Here is a 21,675-nt window from a genome sequence, read left to right on the forward strand (position 1 = left end):
ACATGGAGTCTATCCCAAAGGGACAGAACAGAGGTAGGAAAGATTAGTCCTAACACTATATACTATGATCATACAAAAACTATAAAATGAAACTAAGATTACAAATTAAATATGTTATTTAAGCATTTCAGGAATCCAGTATTTTCCAGTTGCCAAAACTTTTATAAGTTTATTTCTCCAAAGAAATACCACTTACTTTTATAAAGAAAATATCACCTATTCTACCACTGTTCCTCATGAGTTGTGAGAAAACATGACATAACTAGGGAAGGCCCTTGTTCCACCCATATACCTTCCTTAGTACCCACACCTTTGGGCTTTTATAAGAATATTTCACAACACTTTAATACACTTATTAGTTTACATTTCAGTTGTCTTAAACTAGAATGCAAGTACTTTGAGGGATTTATTTGTATTTATACTTTTAGTACCTAGTAAATAGTAGGTATTCAGATTTTTATTAAATGAATGCAAGAAGAAATGAATAACCTAATTAATAGGTGGGGAAGTTAATCTTAACTTATTGGAAGGGACATAAGAGGATTGAATGAAGGATAATTAATGCCAGCTCTCAGGGTTATATCAGAGAAACAAATGTAGCAGGAGAAAACAGAAAGGCAGTGAAGAGTAAAGGTTAGGAGTGTGGCTCTGGAGTATGACTACCTCACATCAAATCCTGCCTCCATCATTTACTAGCTGTATGATCTTAGAATAGTAAGCTTCAGTTTTCTTGTATGTAAGATAAAGAGGAAAACTGGAAGAATTAAACAAGAAAATGTAATGTGCTTACAGGTATGCTAAGCCCAAATGTTAGCTGCATTACCATTGTTATATTTATTATTGTTTCTTTCTATTATTAAGCTTTCCTCAAAGATGGGAACATAGTTCCTGCCAGGAACTTAATTCTTTTTTTTTTTTTTTAAGATTTTATTTATTTATGTGACAGAGAGAGACACAGCGAGAGAGGGAACACAAGCAGGGAGAGTGGGAGAGGGAGAAGCAGGTCTCCCACTGAGCAGGGAGCCCGATGCGGGGCTCGATCCCAGGACCCTGGGACCATGACCTGAGCCGAAGGCAGATGCTTAACGACTGAGCCACCCAGGCGCCCCCAGGAACTTAATTCTAAGTATGGTGTAGCTAAGAAACTACTCAAAAATTGGTAAGAAAACAAAGATTCAGGATTCAGGGCAGGAATAGGTACAGAAAATAGTGCTTTACAAAGAGGAGCAGTCCCTGGATGATAAAAACCAAAAGCTGAAAAGGAAACAAAAGCCCATTTGAGATGTCTTCCCTTAAAGAGAAGAACCTGAGATAACCAGTGTGAAGACTGTTTCCTTTTTTACCCTAATATTTACTTCAGTTCAATACAGAAACAACTGGAGGGGTGCCTGGCTGGCTCAGAGAGCATGCAACTCTTGATCTTGGGGTTTTGAGTTTGAGCCCCCCATTGGGCATAGAGATTACTAAAAACAAACAAACAAAAACCCCCAAAACTTAAAAAAAAAAAAAAGAACAGGAACGGTTCCAACAAAAACCAAGAACTAGAAAGTTAAAGGGATGTGGGCCTATACATGCCTCATTCACTCAGTTACAGATTACAGATTTTCTTGAAGTTCAAAAGATGACTATACCTAAAGATGGGCAATTTCTTATCCCAAAGGAACTCAATGCTGATTATAAGCAGAGGAATATTATATAGCAGAGAAAACTCCATGCAAAACAACATATTAGGAAAGAAAAGGAATAGGAAAGACTTACTGAGAAACATTTCAATGGCATAGTCACTTTATCAATAAAATTCTAAATTTTAACACTGAAAAGATCAAAAGCTAGTTATTTCCCAATATAACTCAAAATGGTTTCCAAGGAATTTAAGAATCAACTTGCAAAAGTAGAATATTAACTCACAGGATTAATTCCTCTATGAAAACTGTTTAGTTCTAATATCCAGTGGCAAAATAATTGATAAAATTTTTATTAGATTCCTTTTATCTATAGGATTAGACTTCACCACAGAATATATTCACAGTTTACTTAGAAATTTTTTTATAAGTAGGCTTACCTGATGGCAATGATAGGACAGAATGGAAAGAAGAGTCCAATTCTGATACATGTTCTCTTAATATCTGAGATTTTGAATTGTGTTCACAGCTACTCCAAGTTGAAGCTGATTGCAAGCAAGGCATTTGTGTAGTATTTAAAAATGTTGTTTCTTTTGAAGGCAAAGTCTGCAAGGAAGAAAAAAAAAGACTTCATTTTTGCTTAAAAACTGAATCAGAGAGGATGTAACAGTTATAGAGTACAGTATCTGAATGGTACTAGAAAGTCCTGGCTTAATAAATCACCTTGGAGAAAAAGCTTGAAAATGACAGAGGGTTTATGAGAGAAGTTATTAAAGGCCATAAATGTGATGAGATTTTACTAATCCCTTTTCAGTTTTTCAAAAGGAAGAGCAACGTCTGTGAAAATGGGTCTTTCCCTCACCTTATGAAATCACAATAAAGAGAAATGAGTTTGAGGAATGTTGGGTTAAAAGAGAATAGCTACATCCCATATTGGTGAGAACTGTAAGAGCAGGTGCTATGTGAAGATTAAGAATTGTGCATACTGTTTTCCTCCTTGCAATCTGTTACAGTCAGTGAATGAAATTTGAATCTCTGCCTTAAATTCCAATGTCAGACAATATCTACACTGGAATTACTGTGAAGTACTATGAGCATTGTACATGTTTACAGTAAGTAAGATTTAACTTAATACATTAAAAAAGATATGTATAAAACACACACTATATATGTTACATGAGTTTGTGTTTCTGAAAATAAAGTTAAAAGACTTGAGTCCAGGAATTTTAAGAAAACCATGTTGCTAAATCAAAAAAAAGTTATGTTACTACATTAAGAAATACATATTCTGTTTAAAAACTGGATTTTAAATTATTTTTTCTGGTTATAAAATTAGTATACAAAGAAAAGATCTATACAATAGATAAAATACTTCAAAAATTAAGAGAGCTCATTTGTACTCCTTCCCTCCCCCCTAACCTCTACCTCCTATAACAACATTTGGACTCATTTTCTTTTTTAATGTAACTGATATTTAAAATGCTTATAACAACTGAGATCTTTAGATGCTATTTTTAAATGCTTTTATTTTATAAACTCACATTAGGTTTTGTCAACTGTCTTGAGTTTGAGTTTCCCAGCTAACCTTGGCATTTTCTGTGTTTCCACAGCACCTTAGGCATTATCTATCTATAACAATAGCATTCACCTAGATTTCCTCTGGACTACTATTAGTTCCCTGAAGGTTGGGACTAGAATTTGCTCAATCCTGTATTCCCAGAACCAGACACAGTCTCTGACATATGGTTGAAACTTGAATGCTAACTGAATTTTATCTTACTTGCTTTAATAAAAATTTAAGTGAATACAAATTCTCAAATGCATGTATGCCTGAGACTATTTCATTGGGGAAAAAATAGTTCCTGTTAACATATGCTAAAATTTATCATGTAGTGACTTTTGTTTACATTCCATTAGCCAAGCCCTAGGTCAGACAGTTATACCTAGCTGCAAGGAGGGTTAGGAAATGCAGTCATTCTGAGAGGTCAAGTAAACTGCTGAGTTTTTATAAAAAGATATCACATGTTTATACATGATTATAATAGTGTGAGTCATTTCCAAGATTTATTCTAATGATGTTTTATGTATATACTTATGAGAACAGTTGCTGTTTCTTACCTTTACAAGATACACTGGTTCTCTGGACTCACTCTAGAATTATTTGCCCTTTTATGATATACTTCAGAAAGGTATAAAAAATATTTAAAATTACAAAGAAAAAAATGTGCTAACCTCCCTTTTCCATATATGGATAGAGCATTATGAATAAAAGGTGATAAAATCTGAATATTTACCATATAATTAGTTTTCTCTTGCAATTTTTCCAAATCCAGGAAACCCATTAGCCAATTTGAAACTATCCTAAATAATTATGGAGACAAGTGAGGGGCATCTAGGAAAGGCCTTTTTGTTCCCTGCAGAGAAAGTGAAGCCCAGGAGGCTGAAAAGGAATGGATGGAAAAATAAGAGAAAGACCAGGAGATTCTTGCCAATAAAAATCCGTATGTCTAGAGGGTGTGATCAACAGTACCATATGCTGCATAAGATTCAAGCAAAATAAAGCTAAAAAGTATCCACTAAACTTTTTAGCTCTAATAATGAAACATTCCATATATACAAAAGCATATAATTTATAGGGAAGGCATAAAATTTTAAAAAGACAACTATACTCACCATCCTATTTCAAGAAACAGAACAATACCAATACCTTTATGCTTTCCCCTCCTACCCTGGCCGCATGAGCCTGTGGCAGAAATTGCTACTTTCCTCCCAATACCTGTGCTCTCTTTCTCTTTCTCTCTGTTCTAGAACTCCTGATTTTCAGCTAGGCACCTTTCTCAAGCCTCCTTGGATCTAAAAATTACTATACAATGGATACGGTCTAGCCAAAAGACCATGAAGGGAAGTTTTCATGTGCAACTTCCTTTTTAAGGTCACTTACTCCTCCATTCTTCCACATTACACTTGATATGTAGCTGTGGTGATGAGCCATCATAACCATGTGGATGAGGAGCTCCAAAAAAGAGGAGCCTGGCTCCTAGATAACCATGTAGAACATAACTGTCATGCCTAGGATATTTTCAACCTGTTATAAGACAAATAAACTTGTATCTTGTTTATGTCACTATGTGGGTTTTCTGTCAAATGCAGCTGAACCTGTATCTTAACTAACACAATGTGCCTCCTTAATCACATATTTTCTCTCATACCTCCAGGAGTAACTGCTATCCTGAATTTTAATTTTATCATTTCCTTGATTTCCTTTATAGTTTTTCCACATGAATACATGTAATTCTATGTAACGTTTTAAATCTGTATGCTTTAAAATGTATATAGACAGAATACTGTTAAATGTATTTGCCTGCTGTATTACCCAACATTATGTACATGCAATTCATCATCCTCCTGTTTATAAATATCTGGAATGTTTCTCGCTTTTTAATATTACGAACAATGCTAGTATGAATATCTTGTCTCCTGGTACATGGGTGTAAGAATTTCTCTGGAGTATACTGCTAGAAATGGAATTGCTAGGTTAAAGAAACGCATGATTGCACACATTCAACTTCACTAGATGATATATTGTATTACAAAGTACTTGTAACTAAATTTATACTCCAATAAAGCCGACCTTGGCTCTCACTGCTTTAGATTCATGCCAACATGCATATTGTCAGATTTTATTTTTGCAAATCTCAGAGCATACAAATATTAGCTCATGGTTGAAACTTGCATTGTTCTGCTTACTCTTTAAGTTGACCACCTCTTCATACTTAAAATTGGCCATTCACTTTTCCTTCTTTTGGGAAATACATATTCTGATGATTTTTCTCTTGGAATGTCTTTTTCTTACTGATTTTTAAAGTTTTCTTTACACACTCTAGAAAATTACAAATCCTCTGAGCTCTTTTCACTTTCTTTGCAATGTCTTTTGATCAACAGATGTTAACTTAAATGTTTTCTTTACATATAGTTTGCATTTTGTATCTTTATGAGAAAGTCTTTCCCTATCCTGAAGTCAAAAGATGTTCTTCCACTTTTTTTTTTTTCCCTAAAGTTTTAAGGTTTTGCCTTTTGTACTTAGGTCTTTACCCGAAATTGATTTTTTTGGTGCATGACGTGAATCCAATCTCAATCTAATTTTTTTTCTTACATGGATCATCAACTCACCAAACACCTTTCATTGAACATCCTCTTCCAGTTGATCTACAATGCTACCACATTCCATATATGTATGGGACTATTCCAGGAACCTCTAATGTACCATTTGTGTCTATGCTAATAACCAATGTCTTAATTACTACATTATTTACAACTCGATATATGATATTCCAAGTTTCTCTACCTTGTTCCTCGGGGGTGTCTTGGCTATTACTGGCTTTTACTCTTCTGCATAAATTTTAGAAACAGCTTAATTTCCATCAAAAACCTGTAGAGCTTTTCTACACTGAAGTTTGTAAATCAACTGGGAGATTTTTGATTTTGATATCATAACTAAAGGTCACCCAATCCATGAATATAACATCTCTCTTCATTTATTTAGATCCTTTAATTTCTTTCAACAAAACTTTGTAATTTTCTTCTCTAAAAGTCTTCACATATTTTGTTAGTTGTATTTTTTTGGTACTTTAATATTTATTTTTTTCAATTGTAAAATGAATTTAAAAATAAAATCGACTTTTATATTTTGAACATACCCCACAACTTTACTAAACTTTCTTACTCTAATAATATATTTGTAGTTTCTTTTAGTTTTCTATTACCCAAACATATTATCTACAAATAGTGACAGTTTAGCTTCTTTCACTCAATCCTAAAATTTTATTTTATTTTATCATTATTTATGGGGTTCCAACCATGCTAGATGGGCTCACCAGTTTAGTAATGATTAGAAATGACCAAAGAAGATATTGTTTTGGTCCATATTATAAAGGAAATGCTTTTAATTTCTAAGAATTAAGAATGATATGGATTAAGAATAATTGTAGATTTTTTTAGGAGGGGATCATACTCTTTATCAGAATATATTCATAGGCCGCCAAAAGTATTTTTTAAATATATTAATGTAGAATTTAATCATATACTTTTTGTGAACCCACTGAAATGATTACACGATTTTCCCTTTTTAAGTTTAATAATGTGGTGAATTAATTATATATATATATTAAAGATTTTATTTATTTGAGAGAGAGAATGAGACAGAGAGAGAGAGCATGAGAGGGGGGAGGATCAGAGGGAGAAGCAGACTCCCTGCTTAGCAGGGAGCCCGATGCGGGACTCAATCCCAGGACTCCAGGATTATGACCTGCACCAAAGGCAGTCGCTTAACCAACTGAGCCACCTAGGCGCCCGGTGAATTAATTATATTAACAAAGTTTTAAATGTCAAACCAACCTTGGATTCTTCTTGAAGAATCTTGCTGGGATTTATCAATTTCTTTTCAAAGAACCAGCAATTGGATTTGTTTACTTTCTACACTGTATATAAAATTTAATTGTATATGTATGTTCGTATTTCATTGATTCCTATCTTGATTTCTTTGGGATTAATCAGATTTATACATTCTTTTACTTTTTAGTGGTTTCCCTAGAGATTATAATGTACATTTTTAACTTGTTTGCTTTTAGAGAATACAAATTATTCCTTTTACCATTTCCTGAAAACAGTGAGACATTAGAACACTTTAACTCCATTTACTCTCCACTTTCTGTGTTATTGTTGTTGCCACTTTAATTCTACATATATTCAAAACACTACAATATATATTACTTTTTTTTTTTTAAGATTTTATTTATTTATTTGAGACAGAGAGAATGAGAGAGACAGAGAGCACATGAGAGGGGGGAGGGTCAGAGGGAGACACGGGACTCGATCCAGGGACTCCAGGATCATGACCTGAGCCGAAGGCAGTCGCTTAACCAACTGAGCCACCCAGGCGCCTCTACTATTAGTATTACTGTCAAAATTTATATTACCCATATACTTATCCTTTTTTTTTTTTAGCTCCTTTCTATAATTCTGTTTCCAGCTGAGATCATGTTTCTTCTTCCTTTGCTATTATTATACTATAGATTTGCTGTCAAATTCTCTCCACTTTTATTTATCTGAAACTTATGTATATTATCATTTTTAAAGGATTTTTTTGTGACTACAGAATTCTAGGTTGTTTTTTTTTTTTCCATTTTTTCTTTCAGCATTTTAAGGATACCTTCATTTTCACCTGGCTTCCACTGTTTCTGGTTAGTAGTTAAGTTTTATTGTTGCCCTGATTTAAAAGTAATATGTCTTTTTTACCCTGACTTCTTTTAAAATTTTCTCTATGTTTTTCATTTTAGCAGGCTTGCCATAATATGCCTTTATGTAATTTCTAAATATTTGTTCTTTTTGAGGTTCACAGAACTTCTGGAATCTACGGGTTAATGTCTCTTTTTAGTTTGAGAAACACTCTATTATTGTTTGTTCAAATGGTACTTCCGCCTTATTCTCTCTCTTCTCTCTCCTAGACTCCAAGGACATATATGGTTAGATTTTTTTCACTGTCGCACACTTCTGTTGTGGTTTTTGTATTTTTAAAATTCTTTCTAATCCCTATGCTTCCACTTGGTATTTTATATTAATAAGTCTTTTAATTTATTAATCCTGACTTCTGCTCTTATTTGTAATCTAATTTGTAGTTAAATTCATCTGGTAAGGTATTAATTTCACATGTTGTATTTTTCAGTTTGAAATGTTCATAGGAGTGTCTTTTTAAAAAGTAGACTCCAATTATCTGGTGAAACAGTCTATTTGTTTATTTTTCCTACTTGTTCTCTATTTTTTAAAACATATTAATCACAGTCATTTTAAAGTTCTTAGCAGCTAAATCCAATATGAGAATCACTTGACAGTATGATGCTATTGTCTGTTTTTCCTCTTGAAGACTAGCCATGTGGTCCCCATCTTTTGCAATGCCTAGTAATTTTTTTAAAGATTTATTTATTTATTTGAGAGAGAGGGAGGAAGAGAGAGAGCAAGAGTAGGAAGGGTAGAGGGAGAGAGAATCTCTAGCAGACTCCACGTGGGGTGCAGTGTCCAACGCAGGGCTCGATCTCACAACCCTGAGATCACAACCTGACCAAAACCAAGAGCCGGACGCCCAACCAACTACACCACCCAGGCTCTCCGCAATGTCTAGTAATCCTTAACTGAATGACAAATGTTTTTTTTAAATCAAAATTCTCCATATGATGTAATCTTCCTTTAGAGAGAGTTCTCTCTTCCTATTGCTAAGTAGATACAGTGCAGATTTCTCCCTTTTAATCTAACGTGAGTGTTCCTCAATTAAGTCCAGGTTGCAGCCCTGGTATGGTTAATGTATCTGATTTGCTCTTGGCCCTTCAAGGTTTTCAAGTGTTTGATGTATTTTATAAAATTCCTCCTGATTATCCAGACCTTAAGATAAAAAGTCTTAAGGGTATACTGAATATCACCCTGCTTTTAAGGGGCTTTTTCATTTATGTTTTTAAGTCTCCTGCTCTGTGCAGTCCCAGTATTCAGCAAATGTTGAGAAGAACAATGGTCAAAATGTTCTGAAGTGAAAACTAGCCATGTGATTCAGGTCTCCCAAAATGCCACCAAGAGCATCCCCAATAGCTATCATCTACTAGCATGTGCACCAAATTTGAAAATTCCTGCCAAAGCTCTAGGGTAAAAGTGGTTGCAGAGCCAGCTCTCCTGGGTGTTTCCTTCTCTGAAGACATATATATATTAGATCTTCTCCTTTAACCTCTATATTTATTAATTAATCTCTTTTCACATTTTCCAATTCTTATTTCTCTACATCTATTTCATTCATATCTATTCCCCAACACACAATTCTCTCTTCATAGTTGTATCTATCCAATCATATTACTAATTAATTTTTAAAAATATTTTCTTTTCAAGTAATCTCTACACCCAGTGTGGGGCTTGAACTCATGATTCCAAGATCAAGAGTCAAATGCTCTTCTGACTGAGCCAGCCAGGCACCCCCCTAATTTATTTTTCGTAAACACTTTGAACTTACCTGGGTGCCTGGGTGGCTCAGTCAGTTAAGCGTCTGCCTTTGGCTCAGGTCATGATCCTGGAGTCCCAGGATCGAGTCCTGCATCAGGCTTTTGCTCAGCGGGGAGTCTGCTTCTCCCTCTGACCCTACCCCCTTCCCGTGTTTTCTCTCTCTCACACTCTCTCTCTCAAATAAATGAATACAATCTTTAAAAAAAAAAAAAAAAAGGCATATTGAACTTACTTGATTTTACATTCTGTAGATGATAATGGTAACACTGGAAGTTTGCCAGCCTGGAACATGAGCTTACCTATTTTAAAACCTAGTTTTTGTCTTTTTAAATAAGTCACATCTGAAGTATGTCACACTTTAAAGATATAAAAGGCCTAATCTGTTATTATAAATTCTATGCAGACACTCTTTTTTCCATATTTAGTCAGAGCCTAAGGCAGACATGTTTGCATCTCTGTGTAGCAGGTTTGAGTTCTAGTTCACCCATTAACAAAGTGAGTAGCATTTGAAGGCCCTTGGCTTTATGCAGGATTTCTAATTTGCCTCCTCATATCTCCCGGTTCTAGACTTCAGCTCCAGTCTATCTCAAGACTATTAAGCAAAAATGTCTCTCTCTCTCTCTTTCCCTTCCTCCCTCTCCCGTCCTTCCTTCCTTTTCAATTCTGAGGATTTCCATTTTTCTAGTCAGATTAACCATGCATTGTATAAAATATTTTTTTTACATTTTACATTCTAATATTTTGTATCTGGAGGCTTTCCTAAGAACTATTCCACCACATTGCTGGGATCAGAAGTTCTGCATTAGATCTGGCAACTAAAAGGTGACTCTGACCTTTAAAAAAATATTTCAATAAAATGCTTTTGCTGGTCACCATACTATAGTAGGGTGAAAAATGAAATAAGAAACCAGAGACACTGCAGTCCTTCTCAAGGAACCCAACATTTGAAAGAGATAAATACAAACACTTTCAAACTTATTGTGGAGGAAAGAGATTAAACAATAGCTAAATGAGATGTGCTATTTTAAAAGAAATCAATTTTGGAAGGAAAAAAGGCATCTCCATTTCTGTCCATGAAGTAGTACAGCTATGCTACTTATATCAAACAACTGTTTTCAGAATTTGGACAAGAGGCAGCATATGACTGTTATCTCTAAGAGAAGAAAACAAATGAGGTGATCCTATAAATCTAACAGCTTTTGCATGGAGATATGTTCCTAAGATTTTGGCACAAGGAGGGGGGTCCAAATAGTATGACAGTCTATCTGATTTGAAGAGACAGATATTGAAGTCTAGAGAGAGAATGGTAGCTACAATTTATAGAAAAGAGTGCCCTAAGAAGGGAAGCTATACAGAGAAAGGGCTCCAGAAATCCATATGGGGTGCTTTTTAATCATTTGTCAAATAATAATCTACACATGCATGGAATGAAGCAAAAAGGCCAGTCTAAGAACAATTAATTTGGGGGTGGCAGAGGAAGCAGGAAAAAAGAACAAACAAACAACACATGAGAGAAATAAACAGCAAAATGTTGGATTTAAATCTAACTATATTATAATTACATTAAATGTAAATGTTCTAAATACTCTGATCAAAAAGCAGAAACTTTCAGATTGGATAAAAAAGACCTAAACATATACTGTCTACAAGAAAACCACTTTAAATATAAAGTCATATATAAGTTACAAGTAAAAGTATGGAAGCAGATATACCACCCAAGCACTAATCCCTAAATTAGTATCAGTGAAAGTAAATTTCAGGAATATGGACAAATACATAGGAATAAAAGGGTCAAATCATAAAGACATAAAAATAAAACTAAACATCTATGCAGGTACTAACCAAACTTCAAAATATATGAAGCAGAAGTGGAAATAACTAAAAAGAGAAATAGACAAATCCACACTTATAACAGGAAGAAAATCAGTAAGGATATAGAAGACTTGACTGGCATTATCAACTAAATAAACCTAATAAATGTTTATAGAAAACCCCATAAATAAAACAGAATATACACTCTTTTCAAGTATGTCTGTAATAGTCACCAAGACAGACTGTATGATGAGCCATAAAACAAATCTCAATAAATTTAAAAGGACCGAAATCATACACAGTATGTTTTGTAATCACAATGGGATTAAATAAAAAATCAGTAACCAGAAGATATTTGGAAAACCCTGAAATATTTGAAAATTAAACACAATTCAAAATAATCCAGGGTCAAAGAGGAAATCATATGAGAAATTAGAAAATATTTTGAATTAAAACATATCAAAAGTTGTAGGATGTTAAAGCAGTGTCCAAAAGGAAAATTATAGCTCTCTATGATTATATTAGAAAAGAAGACTGAAAATCTATGTTTTTAAGCTTCTACCTTAAAAGAAGTTAGAAAAAGAGATGGAGGCAAATTAAACCCAAAGTAAGCATCATTTACTTATGATACCAACATACCCAGTAGAAGAGCTAATATTAGAAGGACTGATAATATTGTGTTGAATATGGAACAATTTGAACTCTGGTTCATTGGTAACATGAAATGATACCATCTAAAAACAATGGCACAAAAAATTGTATATTTATAGCAGCTTTACTCATAATAGCCAAAACCCAGAAACAACCTAAATGTCCAAGAGCTGATGAATGTATTAAAAATTGTGATATGGTCACAACTATGATATCATACAATGTAATACTATTCTGTTTTATATTCCATTTTTTTAAAGTAGGCTCCACACCCAGCATGTAGCCCAATATGGGGCCTGAACTCACGATCCTAAGATCAAGTCCTATGCTGAACTCAAGAGTCGGACACAAACTGAGCCACACAGGTGTTCCTATATCCCCTTTTAATCCTCATTCTCCACTACTATTTCCTTTCACCTCTATTCTAATGTATTTGGATCTCTGTGTGTGTGTGCATTATTGTGGAACACATTGTAATTTTAAGTTTACATAAATGGTTTTATCATAGAGATCTTATTTGGAATCCATTTGTCTGCATTTGTGCCAACCCATATACTACATTATTGTAAATCAGTTTCTGGTAGTCCTACCAGCTGTCCATCCTCCCATCATTTTTTTTAAAGTATACTTAGCTATTTATGGATATATATTTTTAAATAAGTTAATGTGTTTCAAAAAATCCAGCAAAAATTTTTATCACAATTACCACTGATTCAGGAAGCATGAATGTCTCCCACTTATTACTTTACACCCTGTAATAAGAACTTTAAGCTTATTTCTATAGCAATTTTATATATTCTTTGTTAATTATGAGGTATTTGACAGTCCACCTTTGGAGATATATCTTGTTTTTATTATATTTTTAATTGGTTATTACTTATGTGGAGAAATTATATTTGTTCTTTTTTTTTTTAAAGATTTTATTTATTCATTTGAGAGAGAGAGAATGAGAGACAGAGAGCATGAGAGGGAGGAGGGTCAGAGGGAGAAGCAGACTCCCCGCCGAGCAGGGAGCCCGATGCGGGACTCGATCCCGGGACTCCAGGATCATGACCTGAGCCGAAGGCAGTCGCTTAACCAACTGAGCCACCCAGGCGCCCATATTTGTTCTAATAATCTGTTGATTCTGCTGGATTTCCTATGTAATCATTTCATCTGGAAAAAAAAAAAAAAAGGCAATTTTATCTCATCCCTAGGTTCAAAATAATCTTCCTTCAGAACTTTGTGGAGATATTGTTACACTGTCTTCTGGCATCTAGAGTCACTGATGAGAATTTCAACGGCAGTTCCATTCTTATCCATTACAGGTCATGTGTTGTTTTTGTGGTTAGTTTTGTTTTCCTTTCAAAAGCCTTAAGATTGGGGTGCCTGGGTAGCTCAGTCGTTAAGCGTCTGCCTTCAGCTCAGGTCATGATCCCAGGGTCCTGGGATCAAGCCCCTCATCTGGCTCCCTGGCTCAGTGGGAAGCCTGCTTCTCCCTCTCCCACTCCTGCTTGTGTTCCCTCTCTCGCTGTGTCTTTCTGTCAAATAAATAAAATCTTAAAAAAAAAAAAAAAGCCTTAAGATCTTACAACCAATATCTTCAAAAATTTCATTAAAATGTGATTAGGTGTAGGCTACTTAACGCTTAATGCTCAAATTGAAAGCACCATGTTGTTTTTTAACTACGGGAACTCTTCACATTTTTAAAGGAAATTTTTGGTTCTATTATTGCTCCTTTTTATAACACGCTATTCTTGACATTATATTCTGTTCTCTGAATTATCTATTTCCACCCAGGTTAGCTACTTCTTTGGCCTTTCTTTCTTGCTGCTGGTTTTTCCTCCTATGTTTAACTACTTGGATACACTGCAATGCTTCACCTTTAGATCTTTGTATGGTGTACTTCCTCTTCATGTCAATCAAGTCTCTATTCAAATGCCAATTATTTTGAAAAGTCTTTGTGAAACTATCTAATCTAAAAGAGACTACCTTCTTCCCCAGAACTCAATGTCCTTACTTTAGTTGGCTATTTTTTCCAAAGCCTATCATTAGTTAAAATTTACATTTTATCTCTCCCAAAACTGAATATAAGCTCCATAAAGGCAAGAACCCTTTCTCTTGTGTTCACCACGCTATCCCCTACACACTGTGTGGCACATGATGGGTAGTTTGTATTTCTAAAATAAAAGAGAGAGAGAAGAAAGAAAAATAGGGAGAACATACTAAGTAGATTATTCTAAATAGCTGTATATGCTTCTCCTATTGCACATGAACATCTATTTCCCCAACAGGACTCCTTCCTGAATGCAAAGATTAGAAGTTCTGCATAGATGGATAGGATTTGTCAAGTGGCAGGCTTAACCTAAAGGAATTCTGCATCCCCCAAGTCTCATTCATGTTTAGCAGCTTCTAACTAACCTTGTACTAAGCCAGTAAGAAATGGAAGCATGGGAGCATTCTAAGAACTGTAGCCATTTAAGTGGCTACATATGGTGCTTTTATTAGGTAACTCTGAGTAAAGTCTGATGGGAAAATAATTGTTACTTTTTTTTAAAGATTTTATTTATTTGTCAAAGAGAGAGAGAGGTAGGCAGAGGGAGAAGGAGGCTCCCCACAGAGCAAGGAACCCAATGTGGGACTCGATCCCAGGACCCCGGGATCATGACCTGAGCCAAAGGCAGATGCTTAACCAACTGAGCCACCCAGGCATCCCTAAATTACTTTGATTAAGGAGTGAAATATCATTTTGATCACAGACTGTCTGTATTAAGGAATCTGTAATAGAAAAAAAAAATAACTAAATAAGAAGAAAATACAGAATGATTTTATGACTCAGAATGAGGAAAAACTTTGGAACTCTGGACTCAAAAACCAGAAGCCATAATATAAAGCTTGATAAATGCACCAATAAAAATTAAAAACTTCTCCATGGGGGGTGCCTGGGTGGCTCAGTTGGTTGAGCAACTGCCTTCGGCTCAGGTCATGATCCTGGAGTCCTGGGATCGAGTCCCGCATCAGGCTCCCTGCTCAGCAGGGAGTCTGCTTCTCCCTCTGACCTTCCCCCCTCTCCTGTGCTCTCTCTCTCTCTCATTCTCTCTCTTAAATAAATAAATCTTTAAAAAAAAAAAAAAAAACCTTCTCCATGGGGGGAAAAAAAAGGCAAAAAAGTAAGGAAAAACAGGGGAAAGATACCAGCAAGTCATAACAAAGGAAAAATTTCTCTAAATATATATTAAGTATATGTGAGAAAAATATATAAAATATTTTTCTAATATATATGAAAAACACCTAAAAATCAATAAAAAGGCAACAAATGCTCAACAGAAAAGTGGGCAACAGATATAAGAAGTCAGTTCACAAATAAAAATCTCTCTTAAACAAATGCAAAAATGATCAGTCTCATATTAAAATAATGTAAACGGAAACTACACCATGATACCATGTTTTCTACCTATAAAATTGTTTAAAAACAAAAAGACCAAAAGTTTAAAATTTTACTGTGTTATAAACATATGAAGAAATAGGCACTCATACATTGCTGGTAGGAATGCAAACTGGTTCATCTCCATATGGAGGGCAACTTGACAAAAAAAAAAGAAGAAAATTAATTTCTTTTTAAAAGATTTCTTTCTTTATTTTAGAGAGAACATGCGCAGGAGGGGCAGAGGGAGAGGGAGAGAGAATCTCAAGCGAACTCCACACTAAGTGCGGAGCCCAAAAGCAGGGCTTGATCTTACAACCATGAGATCATGACTTGAACCAAAACCAAGAGCTGGATGATTAACCGACTGCACCACCCAGGTGCCCCAGATAACTAAATTTATAAACATACATACTCTTTGACCTAGCAATTCAATTTCTGAGAATCTTTCCAACAGATATACTTATAAACATGTAAGTTAAACTATCTCAACCTGATAATAAGGATGTATGAAAAATCCATTTCTAACATCATAGTCAATGATAAAAGACTAAAAACTTTCCACTTAAGATGAAAAACAAGACCAGGGTGTTCTTGTCTTCTTCACCTTCACTACTGATATTCAATATTATACTGGAACTTCAGCCACAACGAGTCAAGGAAAAGAAATAAAAGAGATAAAAATTTGAAAGAAAGAATAAAGTTATGTATTTGCAGACGAAAAGCTCCTCGATATAGAAGATTGCAAAAAGCCCACAATAAAGCCACTATAGCTATGAAATGAATACAGCAAAATTACTAGGTCAACAAACAAAAGTCAGCTGCATTTTTATACATCAGCAATGTACAATCCAAAAAGAAATCAAGAAAATTACATTTATAATAGTATCCAAAAAAATAAAATACCTTGAAATAAACTGAACCAAGGGGGTGAAAGACTTATACCCTGAAAACTATACAACACTGCTGAAAGAAATTAAAGAGAACATAAATAAAATGGAAAGACATCTTATGTGCATGGATTGGAAGACATTACTGTTAAGATGATATATACTGCTATTGTGATTTACAAATTCAAGAAATCCCTACCAAAATACCAACAGCCAAAGAGATCCCGATCAAGGTGGAGAAGGAGGATCCTGAGCTCATCTACCATAGACACACCAAGGCTGAAACTATATATACAGCAACTATCTCTGAAAACAATCTGAAGACTAGCAGAACAGCTATTCCACAGTTTAAGATATAAAGGAAAAGCAACATCAAAAAGGGTGGGAGGGGCAAAGACATGGTTTAATCACAACCCACACCCTGGCTTGGCACCCACAAATAGGAGGGATATCACAGGCATGAAGGTACTCCCTAAAGAGTAAGAGGTTCAAGCCCCACATCAGGCACCCCATGTCCTGGGAACCTGCACCAAGAAGACAAGTCTTCATAATGTCTGGCTCTGAAAAACAGCAGGGCTTAATTCTGGAAGCTGTGAAAATTAACGGGGCTTATTTCAGGAGAGCCAAAGCGCTACAGGAAATCAAGACTCTCACCCTAAAGAACACACACACAAATTCACTTTCTCTAAGAACCACTACAGAGGCAGCCATGTGAAAAGCTTCTGGGCTATGTGAAGGAGATCTACTGACTAATTTTAGGATGTGTAATGTATGCACAGGGATCTGTAGGAACTTTCTCCAGGATAGAAGTGCTGCTGGCAGGTACCATTTTTCTTGCCTTCTTTCTGCCTAGCTAGCCCAAAGCTGACTTGTGCCATTTCAGACACTCTCCATCTACCTTGCTAGCACTGCTCCCTCTGCCCTGGCATTCCCCTGCAGAGCTGCCCATTGCAACCTATCCACCCCAGCCGGAAACCATAACAAAGCAGTTCCTGTCCTGCCAGCCTCAGCTGACACGGCATCCCCAAAAAAGTGGCACCTGCCCCAGCATACATAGCAGGCAGCCTCAGCTAGGACAAGAACCCTTCCAAAATGGTTTCTGCCAAGGGAGCCAGCCCCGCCCACAAATGCACCCAGAGTACTTATAGTCTAGCCACACAGGAGGGCACACACACCCCACAGATGGGACAACCCTGGAGCAGGTGGTTCTGTTGACCATTAGAGATTAGGATTCTGGGCCCAACAGGGTGCCTTCTACATAAGACCATTCATTCAAGATCAACAGACACAGCTGATCTACCTAATACATATAAACACAGAGAGTCAGGCAAAATGAGAAGACCAAGAAATACGCTTAAAATGAAAGAACAAGACAAAACCTCAGAAAAATACCTAAACGAAATGGAGATAAGCAATCATACCTGATAAAGATTTCAAAGTAACAGTCATAAAGATGCTCACTGAACTCAGAATGGATGGACACAGCAAGAATTTCCAAAAAGAGAAGAAGTTAAAAAAGAACAAATCAGAGCTGAAGAACATTATAACTGAAATGAAAACTACACTAAAGGGAATCAACAACAGATTAGAGGATGCAGAAGAACAGATCAGCAATCTGGAAGAAAGGATTGTGGAAGTCATCTAAGCTGAACAACAAAAAGAAAAAAGAATTTTAAAAAATGATAATTTAAGGGACCTCTAGAACAACATCAAGCCATAATAACATTAAAATTATAGTAAGTCTATAAGGAGGAGAAAGGGGCAGAAAACTCATTTGAAGAAATGATAGCTGATTACTTCCTTAACTGGGAGAACGAAAGAGACATCCAAGTCCAGGAAGGAAAGAGAGCCCCCAAACAAGATGATCTCAAAGAGTTCCAAACCAAGACACATAATAATTAAAATAGTAAAAAATGAAAGAGAGACTCTAAAAAGCAACAACAGAAAAGAAAGGGAATACTCATAAGACCATCAGCTGATTTTTCAGCAGAAATATAGTGCATGATATACTCACAGTGCTGAAAGAAAAAAAATATACAACCAAGAATACTTTACCTGGCAAGACTGTCATTCAGAGGTGAAGAAGAAATAAACAGAACTGGAAAGGAACAGAGAAGAACTACAAAAACAATGTGAAAACAATTAACAAAATAGCAGTAAGTTCATAGCTATCAATAAATACTTTAAATTGAAATGGATTAAATCGTCCAATCAAAGACATAGGGTAACTGGATGGATTAACAACAAAAAAAGACCCATCTATTACTGCCTACAAGAGACTCACTTTAAACCTAAAGACACATACAGACTGAAAGTGAAGAGATGGAAAAAAATATTCCATCTAAATGAAAAGAAAGCTGTGGTGGCAATACTTACATCACACAAACTAGATTTTTTTTTTAAAAGATTTTATTTATTTATTTGACAGAGACAGCGAGAGAGGGAACACAAGCAGAGGGAGCAGGAGAAGGAGAAGCAGGCTTCCCACCTAGCAGAGAGCCCAATGAGGGGCTCGATCCCAGGACCCTGGGATCATGACCTGAGCTGAAGGCAGACGCTCAACGACAGCCACCCAGGCGCCCCCACAAACTAGATTTTAAAACAAAGACTGTAGAAAGAGACAAAGAAAGGCATTACATAATGATAAAGGAATCAATCCAACAAGAGGATATGAGAACTGTAAATATGTATGCACCCTACACAGGAGCATCTAAATATATAAAGCAAATATAAACAGAAATTAAGGGAGAAATTGACAGTAATAAATAGTAGTATGGGACTTTAACACCATCCTTACACAGACGGAATGGACAGACCATCTAGACAGAAAATCAATATGGAAAGTGACCCAAATGGTGCATTAGAACAGATGGACTTCACACACACACACACACACACAAACATTGTATACAAAAACAGAACACACATTCTTTTCAAGTACATATGGAACATTCTCCAGGACAGATCACCTGTTATGCCACAAAACAAGTCTCAATAAATGTAAGAAGAATAAATCACATCGAGCATCTTTTCCCATGACAATGGTATGAAAACAGAGATCAATTACAAAATAAAAAAAATTAAAAACTGGAAAAAACGCAAACACATTGAGGCTAAACAACACTGTACTAAACAACCAACAGGTCAACACAGAAATCAAAAAGAAAATGAAAAAATACCTTGAGACAAATGAAAATGGAAACACAATGCTCCCAAACCTCCAGGATGTAGCAAAAGCAGTTCCAAGAGGAAAGTTTATAGAGAAAAAGGGCTACCTCAAGAGAAAAGAAAAATCTCAAAAAATCTAACCTTATACCCAAAGGAATCAGAGAAAGAAAAACAAAAAGTTCATAGAACAAAACACAGACTGGGAGTAGCAATAAATGAAATAAAGATTAAAAACAAAAAACCAGGGTGCCTGGGTGGCTCAGTTGGTTAAGCGACTGCCTTCGGCTCAGGTCATGATCCTGGAGTCCCGGGATCGAGTCTCGCATCGGGCTCCCTGCTCATTGGGGAGTCTGCTTCTCCCTCTGACCCTCCCCCCTCTCATGTGCTCTCTCTCTCTCTCATTCTTTCAAATATATAGATAAAATCTTAAAAAAAAAAAAACACACACACAATACAAAAGATCTATGAAAACAGGATATGTTTCTTTGAAAGGATAAAATTGATAAACTGTAGCTAGACTCATCAAGAAGAGAGAGGACTCGGGCGCCTGGGTAGCTCAGTTGGTTAAGCATCTGCCTTTGGCTCAGGTCATGATCCCAGGGTCCTGGGATCTAGCCCCACGCCGGGCTCCCCACTCAGTGGGGAACCTGCTTCTCCCTCTCCTCCCCACTTATGCTCTCTGTCTCACTCTCTAACTCTCTCTCAAATAAATAAATAAAATCTAAAAAAAAAAAAGAGAGAGAGGACTCAAAATCAGAAATGGAAGAAAAGTCACAACTAACAGTAGAGAAACACAAAGGATTATAAGAGACTACTACAAACAATTATGCCAACAAATTGTGCCATCAAATTGGACAACCTAAAAGAAATGGAAAAATTCCTAGAAACATACAGTCTTCCTAGACTAACTGAAAGAAACAGAAAATCTGAAGAGATAATCATTACTAATAAAATTGAATCAGTAACCAAGAAACTTCCAACAAACAAAAGCCCAGGATTCACAGATGAATTCTACCAAACATTTAAAGAGCTAGTATCTATCCTTCTCAAAGTATTCCAAAAAATTGAAGAGGAAGGAATGCTTCCAAATTCATTCTATGAGACTGGTATTACCCTGACACCAAAGCCAGACAAAGACCCTACAAAAAAAATTGCAGGACAATATCCCTGATGAACACAGACACAGAAAGTTTCAACAAAATACTAGCAAACCAAATTCAACAATACATTAAGAGGATCATAAATCATGACCAAGTGGGATTTATTCCAGGGATGAAAGAATGGTTCAATATCCACAAATCAGTGTGATATACCACATTAACAAAATTCAAGATAAAAATCATATGACCACCTCAATAGATGAAGAAAAAGCCTCTGACAAAGTAACGCCCATTTATGATAAAAATACTCAACAAATTAGGTATAGAAGGAATATACCTCAACATAATAAAGACCATATATGACAAACCACAGCTAACATCATACTCAACCATGAAAAGCTGAAAGCTTTTCCTTTAAGATCGGAAAAAGACAAGGATGCCAACTCTTGCTATCTTTATTCACCAAAGTATTGGAAGTCCTAGCCACAGCAGTCAGACAAAAACAAGAAATAAAAGACATCCAAATTGGTAATAAAGAAGTCAAACTACTACTATTCTGCCATCATGCTGATGACATGACACTATATATAAAAAACTCCAAAGATTCCATCAGAAACTATTAGAATAAGTGAATTCAGTTAAGTTGCAGGATACGAAATTAGTATACAGAAATTTGTACTGTTGTTTCTAAACTGTAAGAACTATCAGAAAGAGAAATTAAGAACACAATTCCATTTACAATTCCATCAAGATACTACCTAAGGATAAATTTAACTAAGGAGGTGAAAGACCTGTACTCTGAGAACTTAAAACAATGAAAGAAATTGAAAATTATACAAATAAATGTAAAGATAAACCACATTCAGAGACTAGAATAATTACTATTTTAAAATGTCCATATTACTCAAAGTAATCTACAAATTCAAGGCAATCCCCATCAAAATACCAATAGCTTTTTCCCACAGAACTGGAACAAATAATCGTAAAATTTGTAT

General features: G+C 35.4%; 2 protein-coding genes across 17 annotated transcripts in view; one reads left to right on the forward strand and one right to left on the reverse strand.

Annotated features, from left to right (window-relative positions):
* The window catches only part of RPE (ribulose-5-phosphate-3-epimerase), a 42,895-nt gene extending 37,615 nt beyond the window's left edge, over positions 1 to 5,280 (forward strand). For 4 of the 5 annotated variants that reach the window (XM_045868094.3, XM_045868093.3, XM_045868095.3 and 1 more), the window contains one exon: positions 1 to 5,280. This exon is cut by the window's left edge and continues 22,815 nt beyond it. The gene's annotated coding sequence lies outside the window, so the exon portion shown is untranslated. The other variant, XR_010410284.1, reaches the window with a different exon arrangement.
* The window catches only part of KANSL1L (KAT8 regulatory NSL complex subunit 1 like), a 151,749-nt gene that overhangs the window by 20,980 nt on the left and 109,094 nt on the right, over positions 1 to 21,675 (reverse strand). For all 12 annotated transcript variants that reach the window (XM_064587004.1, XM_045868088.3, XM_045868087.3 and 9 more), the window contains one exon: positions 2,063 to 2,228. In XM_064587004.1, the coding sequence (XP_064443074.1) occupies positions 2,063 to 2,228 (166 nt within the window). The remainder of the gene's footprint in view (positions 1 to 2,062; positions 2,229 to 21,675) is intronic.

Source organism: Mirounga angustirostris, unplaced genomic scaffold (assembly GCF_029215605.1).
Source record: "Mirounga angustirostris isolate CCGP_5_RB_7025 unplaced genomic scaffold, mMirAng1.0.hap1 SCAF_3, whole genome shotgun sequence".
Taxonomy (NCBI): domain Eukaryota; kingdom Metazoa; phylum Chordata; class Mammalia; order Carnivora; family Phocidae; genus Mirounga; species Mirounga angustirostris.